Below are 9,711 nucleotides of genomic sequence, written 5' to 3'. Positions count from 1 at the left end.
ATCAGGGTGCACAGTCTGAAAAGCACCAGTTTGGGTTGCCAGACAGGGTGCTGTGCTCCTGTACCAGTTGAAAGACCTTGCGAATGACCACAGAACAGCAAAAAGGGCTTTAGATGTTTGCACACCACTGGAAAAACCAACGCAAGCACTTTCAGAGGTCGTACAGATGCAGAGTATAAAATCTCGGGTGCACATGTGGACTTTTCCTCAGCCCCAAGAACCTCATTCAACATGTGTATCAAAGACCTTCAAATCCCTTTGATCCTTTTGAGTGTCAGAGCCCAGCGTCCCCATGGCTCAACTCAGTCACCTCCTGTGGTGGTTCTGCACAGCAGCTCTGCCACTTCCCAGAGGTTTAGCAATCCTTCAATGAGTGCTTGATTGGTTTTCTGTTTAATGGTACACAAAACCTTCAATAAAATCACAGCAATTAGGGGGGTGGTGGAGTGTGGGGAGATATGTGGCAGGATGGTTTTTCCTCTAAAGCTAAAATATGTGCTAGGCAAGATTTTTTAAATTTTTATTTTTCTGCTGTACTGGAAAAAAAAAAAATCCTTTTTTTATTGGAGAGATTTCCTGCTTGCATAATGTTTCCAGGAAATCCATACAGGCCCATGCCAATGTTTATTACTTGTAGAAGAAAAAGAATAAGCAGATGAAGATTTTAAAATGGGATGTAAAGCCAAAATACATGTGAGGAGTTAGGCTATCTAATGATGTCTCCCCACAATCCCTAGAATGGTTTATCAGATAATCCTCCCTGTCTCCAGTACATGAGGAGCTGATACTGTTGGGATGTCTGGAGTCATCAGTGACTTCTGTTATGCCATGAGTTTACCTCATCCTTGGGGGACTGAAGGAGAGTGGCAGATCCTTATCATGAAGTGGGGGCTGGTCTCAGTAGGTTCTGGACCACCAGAAGATGGTATAATGTGGTGCTGGGGAGAGAATGGTGGTGTCCCAGAGGGTGGCTGTCTCCATGAGGGGGTGCCACCAGTGCCTCTGGAGGGAGTGCTGAGGAGAGGACAGCTGTGACTGTAGGTGCCTGTGTGTCTGCAGGTAGACAGTGACCGGAGAGATCTGGGCATGAGCAGCAGAGATGTTGATGCTGAGAAGATTGCTCGTTTCGTTCGGATGAATGAGCTCCGCCTGGTGACAGAGTACAACCCTGTGGTAATTACCAGCTCCCCACAGCCCTCACCCTGGCACTTGGCCTCCTCCTCATGGGCATCCTCTGGCCCAAGGGTTTGTGCACCCAGATGAGAGGGACGGTTGCAGCAGTGGAGTGGATGGGGCTGAGGAAGCCACTCAGCTTTCTGCTGCTACTCCACGTGGGGACTGGAAGTAGATGCTGTGGTGTGTGAGTGGGGTGGGAGAGGGAGGGGGGTGTGATGGTTCTTTTAGATTTCCAGCAAGTTTGGCGTGCTGGTGGGCAGAGAGCTCTGTTTCTTACTACTCCTGCCACCAGTGCTGCCATGGGTGTTTGCCATGTTGTGTCATGCCTGCAGACCCTGCTTAGTCAGGATCTCTTCTCTTTGGCTGAAAAGCCTTGAGAAATATGAAAACTTGAGTGCCCTGCCTCCAGAAGGCAGCCTTTTCTTCATCACTAGTGCATAGGGCTCCATGTCAGCCTGGCTATTTGAAGGCACATTCAAGAACCTGTTGGAAACTTCCCAAGCAAAAAATTTTTTCCATCCCTTACTCTGGAATTCATCTATTCAACAACAACAACAGAAAATCAGACATAGGATGCTTCCATGCTGGCCATCTTCATTAGTTCGTGTGACTAGCGGTGGCAGGGTCCCAGTGCTCCTCCTTACTATACAGGGTGACCAAGGATTTAGGCTCCTCTGAAATCTCAGCAGCTGACTGGACTTATTGCTGTAGAGTCAATAGGTCTTTGAAGCCCTGATGGCTGACTTTATCATTGCAGGTGGTGTCTTTTGTGGACTTCTGGGTAGTTCAACAGTGTTAACCAGCCTCAATTTTATCAAAGGTGAATGGCCCAACCCGTTTCAAAGCTATTCCATCTCAAGTCAATGCCAAGGGTCAGCTAAGAGGGCTGACACATTCCCCAGTTCAAGTGCAGCCCACTAGCAGAGGAAGCATTTTGGAAGTGCAACATTTTGTGTCCATAATGAAATACTGTAGAAGTTCTGTGTTCTAGGTTGGGTTTGGTTTGGTTTTTTAAAAAGTGGATTTGTTTTTTCATCTTGAGAAAGGATGTGAAAAGTGTATTTCAAACTCACAGAATATTTCTGGGAACAGAAAAGATGTATCCTGCCTCAGTGTCCTCACAGCCCTTTGAGAACACCTGCATCATGTCAGTGGGGATGTCCTTACCTCTCTAACTGCCCAGCCCTTCTGAACCCATGGAGCCTCCACTGCCTCTTTTGACAGTTCGTTAGGTCATAGCTCTTTCTTCATGTGTTTCTGCTGATGCTTTGGGCTCTCACTCCATGGTGTCCTGTTCAGCACCCAGGCTGTTTCCTTGACTGAGAAGACCTGAGCTGTTCAGCCAGTTCCTTCCACCCCAACTGGCAGTACTTATGTTGTTTCAGGTTTTGTTCCAGACACTCTGGAGACCTATCAAGGTGCTACAGTTAACAGTGCCTCCTGCAGTTGCTGGCCCAAAGCCCTTTCACCTCCCCTAAAGTATCTTGGTTTTTTGTCAATATTTATTCCCAGTGCGTATGCTGTTTACATCTAAGAATGCTGCTGGCCAGCAGAGGCTGGGGTCACACAGATCACCCTCAGCGCTGCCAAGAGTTTCTCTCCCCATCCTGGGGCCCTCTGCTTCTCCCACATACTTCAGGCATTTTTAGGCAATGCTCACCCTGTGAGCTTTCCAGGAGAGTCAGATGTGACCTGGCCATGCTGATGAGCTGTGCTGATTGCTCTGGCACAAGGCTGGATGGACAAGCACACTTTTGTGTGGAGTTGCTGAAGGAACTGCTGCTCCAGCCCTGCCTGCTCTCAGCTCAGCTTTGTCATAGCCCTCAGTGCTGGCTGGTTTCACCCTCACCTTCAGCCTCGTCCTCCCCCTTGAGATTTTCTAATACTCTCCAGCTTTGATTTGCATCCTCTCTACTCTACCTGCTCCATCTGCACTCCATGAGAAAAGTGAAGGGGTACAAAATGTCTGATAAACACCAGGTTAATGGTGGAGCTTTGACTGCCAAAAACTAGATGCTTTGTGGTGCATGGGCCTTGCCAGCCAGCATGCACTCCCTGACCCCTTCCTTATTACTCCTGGAGCATGTGGAAACTTTCTTCTCCCACTGGCAGGGAGCTGCACAGTCTGTGCCTCTGTGGTTTTGGTGGCAAAGGGAGGCAGCAGGTCTGGTCTAGCTGCTGTTTAGTTTGAGGGAGAGGCTTCAGGGCTGCAGGAAGTGGGCAGAAGGAGAAGCAAGATGACGCGTGAGTTAGTGCCTGCCTGGAGATGGTGCAGTGGCTTCTTGGGAAGTGCCAGCCCTTTTTCCTCACAGAAGGCCAGTGTGTGCTGCCTGCTTGGCCCTGAGCTGTCTCCAAGTCTTCTCCCAGTGTGGGACTGCAGAGGCTGTTTTAACCCTCATCACTCTGGAGTGCCTACAGCCTGGGGTTGCTGGAACTCTGGACTCATCTCTGTCCTACACACGGCTGAATGCTAAAGAAAGGAGATAAGGGGAGACACACCCCTGACAACACAAATCTTTCCCACTTTCTCGCTCTCATTTCAGCTAGGTGCTGGACCTCAGTGACTCAGGGCACCCTTATGTTCAGTGTTTTCTGGCCTTCCCTCACCACTTCTTTGCCCTACTAGACTTCAGCTTGCAGTCCTCCTGCCTAATCACTGACTATCCCAAGGCCAGTGACAGACCCTTGTGGTCTTCAGACTCTTGTCTTAGGGATAAGCAAAGCCAAGAAGTTAAGCTCTTCCACAAAGAGCCCAAACTGGATCCTTCCTGCTTTAAAGAAAACTGTCATGCTTGTGAGGCTGATTTGTAACGGAATCTCAGCTGAGACAGGAGGGTTGATGTACCTCTGGCAGTGCATCCACTGTGGTTTGAATGTTTCAGTCCCCTTGTCTGTCTGTTTTTCTCTCCCTGGGGTGGTGTTCAGACAGCAGTAGGTGTGATGCAGAGTTCGCTCCAGTTTAACCTCCTCCTGCTCACAGACAAGATGTCCCCAGAGCACCCCAGGCGGATGCACAGGTACCGGGCAGCCGCAGAGCTCTTCAAGGGGAAGGTAAGTCCAAAGAGAGGGGAGGGGGAGCCATTAGGGGGCAGAAAGGGAGAACAGTGGTTTCTTCTGTGGGTGGGGAGGGCATAATCTTCTTGGTGTGTTAGGGGAGCAAAGGCCAAGTAGCAGGAAAGGAGGATTAGCTGAATAATTAAGTGGAGGCATTGGATCTGTTCACCTTTTGCCAGCTTGCCTCCTTGTGGGGGAAATATCCTCTGTATCCTGCTCCTGTGCTCCATCAGTGGGGCATTATGTACTTCTTAGCTTCTGGTCCAGTTTTGTTCCCTTGCACGGGGAGATAAACAGCTGCTGCACTTCAGTCTGGTGAGGGTTGCATTCCACTGGTGTGAGGAGTGATTTTGTATATACAGCCTGCAAGATGCCAAGGACTATTATATAAGAGACCAGATAGCAAATAATGTCACAGTGCTTCTTAACCCTTAGCATTCTGGGTGGATCCTGAAGACAGAGGTATTTTAAAGGAGTTGCATATGGGTTTGTTGGATTCCGTACACCAAGGTAATGGCATAGACGTGGTCTTTTGGAGAAATTTCACCTGGTTACCACCTCTCTGTGGACAGGGCTCCCCAGACAGTAAATCTTCCCATGGCTGATTCTCTGCCAGCAACTGGATTACAGGGGAATTTGTGTCCAGGAAACAGAGGAAGGAACTGGCAAGCAAAGGAGGATTGGGAGCAACCGGGGGGGAATTTGAGGCAAGGGAGGAGGCAGAGCATCAGAGCAGCAGAGGAGGCTAAGATGAGAGGTGGTGGAAAAGATCTTGGGAGAACAGTGGAGCTGGAAAGAGTTGGGGTTTAAGAACATCTGCATACATCTCTTTGTGGTACTGAAGGGTCAGATTAAAATAATCAAGTATGTCCTCATCTTCAAAGGGAGGGGTCACCTCAGAGCTGTGTACCCTCACGAGCCTTGAGATCTTTGTATGGCAGGACTACTTTGCAGCTGGCAGTCTGTTCTGTCCATTGGCAAGAGACCAGGCAGAAGCCAAGCATCCAGGTCAAAAGGTCTCTTCAAAAGTATTTTGCTTTGATGAATATGTAGTGACAATGAAAACTCATTTATCTGAGAAATTCCCACTCTCTCATGTGAGATGTGTGTTAGTGACACCATTAACCCTGTCCTCCATAAACATCAGAGTCTGCTGCAGGTGTCCCCCCAGGCAGATAATTCTTCTAACATATTGCATTGCTGGCTAGCATCACTCTCCTCTGCTGATGGGGCTGCAGCCACTTTTGACTTCATGTCACATGTCCAGATCTGAGCAGATGTGAATAATTTTCCTAGAAATACTTGACAAAACATTGGATAAAATGTTGTACTGAAGTCTGGATAATTTATGGATTACCAGCAAGTCAAATTTAACTTTTTTTTTTTTTAAATTCATAAAGGCAAATTTACCACTGAATCAGTCCAGAAGTTTAACAGAGTAAAATATAGAGATTAAAGGTATGGGGGTTTGAGTAATCATTTCCACTTTACTGCAGTGGTACTGCAGGACACATAGATGCTAAGAAGTTTTTCTTCCCAAAGGAATGGTACTCTGAGGAGTAAATTGTGATTTGAACTGCCCTTTTGAAAAGCAGAAAGAGAGAGATGGGATCCCACTGGTTTGGTCTTAGGTCTGGATACCAAGGAGTAAGCAGAGTCACTTAGGTTTGCCTCCATTGCTCTGTCACCTAGGAAAACATCACCTAGTTTGAGTATCAGAAGCAGCCACCGCACAATACCATGGAAACCTCTGCTGGCTAATTTTCCTAAGTGGAATTATCTGTTGTCAGGACTACCAAGTCAACTCAGGTTTACTTCAAAATAAGTATTGAGTAGATTTTGCCTTTTTGCAGCTTGCAGATTGTCTGTGAATAAATGCAAGATTCTTGACTTGAATTTTGTTCAGGATGACTAGTGAATAATTCATAGCCTGTGGGATGGTGGTGAAAGGCTTGTTTGTAATGTGGGGCTGGTACTGCCAGTGGTTTGAGCTAGGAATCATGGCTGTGCCATGAAGAGGTGTCCAGGCTTTCTGTGAGTGTGTACCACCACATCTAGCAGCACTTTACAGCAATTGTAGAGTGCCAGAAGAGAGTGGGGAGACTTGACATGTTTCAACTTCCCTACAAGCCAGTGCGGAACATAAACAGAACCTCAACAGGATTCCCAAACAAGAGAAGTTGTGCTGATCCTTTCACACATCTCTTCTGTGCTCTGAGGGAAGGTGGGTCCTTGTAATTATTGTCACCAGCTGAAGGAAGAAGAGAAATGTTGTATGGATTGATGGAGAGATTAAGAGGAACTGCTGCTTCTGAGTGCCTGACCCCAAAGAGTGGAGAAACTCATAGAATCATAGCATCATCTAAGTTGGAAAACACCCTTAAGACCGAGTCAACCGTTAATGGATCATGAGGAAATTATTCACCTGACAGCTCCTGGATTATGGTCTCTTCATCTCTTGTTTATGATCTTTTCATTATTGCCTGAGAGGAAGTGGAGATTTTCAGCTGGAGGATCCATGAGGCTGTATGGTGAAGACTGTTATCTGAGAACAGCCTGAACTGCTCTCTGAGCAGCAGTGAGTGTTTGAAGGCAATCTAGATACCTCTAGATTTCATTGTGCAACCTGGGGGCTATAAAATGCTGGAGAGGAAGGTGCCAGTATTAGATGATGCTAAAGCCAGCAAGAGCTGACAAGAATAGGAAGAAATGTGGTACTTTGCTAGCAGACTTTGAGAAACAGTTGTGGATGGGTAGTAGTGAACAGACAGAGCCCAGAGTGTTGCAGCTGCAGGAGTGAATCCACCAGCCTTCTTGGAAGGATCCCACTGCAATCAAATATGTTCTTATTGGAGAAAGTACTGGCAAGAGGCCAGGCTTTCTACTAGAAAGGAAATGGCAGAGTTTGCATTGCTAAGCCAAACTAGCATAAGCATCTTCAGTGTTCTTTACACAGTATTAAGAGTATAGCATGACAGCTACAGCTGGTGTATCTCATGGGTGTTGCCAGAAGTTTCAAATAAGGTGATGTTTGCAATATCAAAAGCCGCTTTTGCTGCAACTGATGTAATTGTTTTACAGTGCCAAAATGATGTGGGTAAAGATGTTTGCAAAGTCCCTTTTAAATTATATACAGGCCCATTTAGAAATGCATTCTGAGAAACTCCTGAGAAGATGAAATGACATGCTAGCTGGATGTTTGCTTCATTGCCTTGGATGTCATTGGCCAGGGACTCTATTTAATCAGGTCATTGATTAAACTGTTCGATTGCTGTATATATTTTCTTTTATAAAATTTATACACAACATTTGTATTTAGTATTAACAGGTAATTTTAACACAGATATTTGAGATACATGTATATTTTATTGATAATCTTTCAGATTCCAGTGTTCTACATTTGTACCAATTCCTACTGCACCTGTAAGATCTCAGCTGAAATTTACTCTTAAAATAAAATCATGGAGTTGGTCGCCAATTCTAATAAATCTGTATTATTGAATCATCCCAGCAGAATCCTAATCCTTGGCTTGATCTTGCTTTTCAAGACTATTTGGGAGACCCAGAAATTCTAGGTCATACTTATTCTGGCTGTTTCATTGCTGGGCTTCTCTCCCCAGCTCTGAACAACACTCCACTGAGCCAGGTTGTATCAATATCGGTGTCTCACCAACAGCTCCTGTTTCTGAAATGATTACATCTTCCCTTCTGTTCACTACAGCTCATGTACATATGTCCTTTGTGTTTGGTATGCTGGTGTTCTTATCCTTGCAGGCTCTTCCTGCCCTATACTTCACTCTCACATTCTTGCAGTTCGGTTTGATTCTCCACACACCAAAATGCCTTTTTACTTTGCCACTCTGTGTCATACATGGATGTGAGCATCTTGTATAAGTAGCATGCAAGTAGAGGGTCTGGTTCTTTCTTATGTGCCACTAAGATAAAAGACATCTTGCTTCTTCATCTGTTAGGAGAATAGAAGTGGAGACTGCCTTCCTGCCATACTGTAAGTCTATTTTTCAGGAAGATGAAAGAAGATATTTTGTTTGGTGGCATATGCCTAGACTCGATAAAACAGAAAAATGCACTGCATGGAGCAGGTAGACACTGCCAGAGGAAAGTATTGTCCTAACAGAGTATGGTAGCTTTTCTGTAACTCTTTATAAAAATATCAGAGTTAGTCTTCATAGGATCACTCTTTGGGGATCTGTTCTCTCTCTCCGTTTCTGTTTTGCTCATGTTTTCTCTCCTATTTCCACCACAGATTCTCTTTCTCCTGGTAGACATCAATTTGAAGAGCAATGAACGAGTAGTGTCATACTTCAAACTGAAGAGGTCCCAGCTGCCAGCTCTAGCCATATTCCATGTGCCAGATGACGAGCATGATGTGTTGACTCTGGATGAAGTCTCCATTGAGCGTGTACAAGACTTCTGTAATCGTTTCTTACAAAAAATGCAGAAGGTAAAGGGGAACTCCTGTGCAGTTTACAGGAAGCTAGGGGCTTGCAGGACAATGGTGTTGCTCACAAGGCTCTTAAAGAAAATTACTTCAGTCCCTTCAACTCTTCCCTGCCCCTGCCACCTCCTCTTTCATCTTCATTTGCACTTGAATATCAGAAAAGCATTAGATCTGGAGCAGAACAGAGATAGATGTCTTTGCAGAGCCCCTTTCTTCATTGACCTCTGCTTCCTAGTCTACAGCAAGACCTCAGTGGCCTCTGTAACTGTATGAAGGTCTAAGTGAAGCATCTGTTTTCTGGGAACAGTATCTGAGGAGACTGAGTGAAGGGTGCTTTTGGACACCAAGAATAGGGGTGGTGGATGGCAGCACATAAGGAAGGATCAGACAGACAGTCGCATGAGTAGGAAGGAATTCTTGTTAAGGCGGCCACAAAACAGAGTATACAGACAAGGGCTTAGAACTCTTCCAGAAGTCTCTGCTGAAAGAGTGACAATTGATTCCCCATGTTCATTCAGTGTTAAGAGTTTTCTCTCTGTCAAATCTCATCTTCTTGTAGCACAGAGCTGCGTGTGTCAGGACCCGGTGTTGTGCAATTCAAATGGTATGGGCAGGGCACTGGCACAGACAGCAGAGGGAGGCATTGAAGTTGGTTTGTTTCCTTTTATCATTACTGATTTCATGCCTCTAATGTGTTTTAGAAAGAAGATGAACCTGTGGAGAAGTCTTTCAATGAGGAACTCTGATTCTTTCTCAGCCGACACGTTGGCTGTGCCCAGAGTCATCTGCTTCTGCTGTGTGAAGAGTTCACTGAGCCCTGTAGCTCAAGAGTTCCTGGGGCAGTAGGATTAAGGGGCCAAGCCAGTGATGGATTCCCATCTCTGTGCTATGTACATAGATGCTGTCTCTCCTTTCTAGGAATCTCTTCTCCCTTCTAATTTGTTAGCTCTGGTTCTCTTTTCTCAGTACTCCAGGAGCTCTGTTATTGCCCTGCATTGTGTCCTTCCATACCACCTCTGCTG

General features: G+C 45.9%; 1 protein-coding gene across 1 annotated transcript; it reads left to right on the top strand.

Annotated features, from left to right (window-relative positions):
• Window positions 1-1,059: 1,059 nt before the first annotated feature.
• ERP27 (endoplasmic reticulum protein 27) lies at window positions 1,060-9,435 on the top strand (the record flags this gene model as incomplete). Its single annotated transcript, XM_008943279.1, has 4 exons — window positions 1,060-1,173; window positions 4,102-4,227; window positions 8,495-8,692; window positions 9,391-9,435. Coding segments are annotated over 4 exons (483 nt in total), but the record flags the coding sequence as incomplete, so codon positions are not given.
• Window positions 9,436-9,711: the final 276 nt, after the last annotated feature.

Source organism: Merops nubicus, unplaced genomic scaffold, assembly GCF_000691845.1.
Source record: "Merops nubicus isolate BGI_N331 unplaced genomic scaffold, ASM69184v1 scaffold36380, whole genome shotgun sequence".
In the NCBI taxonomy this organism is placed as follows: Eukaryota; Metazoa; Chordata; class Aves; order Coraciiformes; family Meropidae; genus Merops; species Merops nubicus.
The sequence above is the reverse complement of the archived record's forward strand: the minus strand, read 5'-3'. Positions and strand labels throughout refer to the sequence as shown.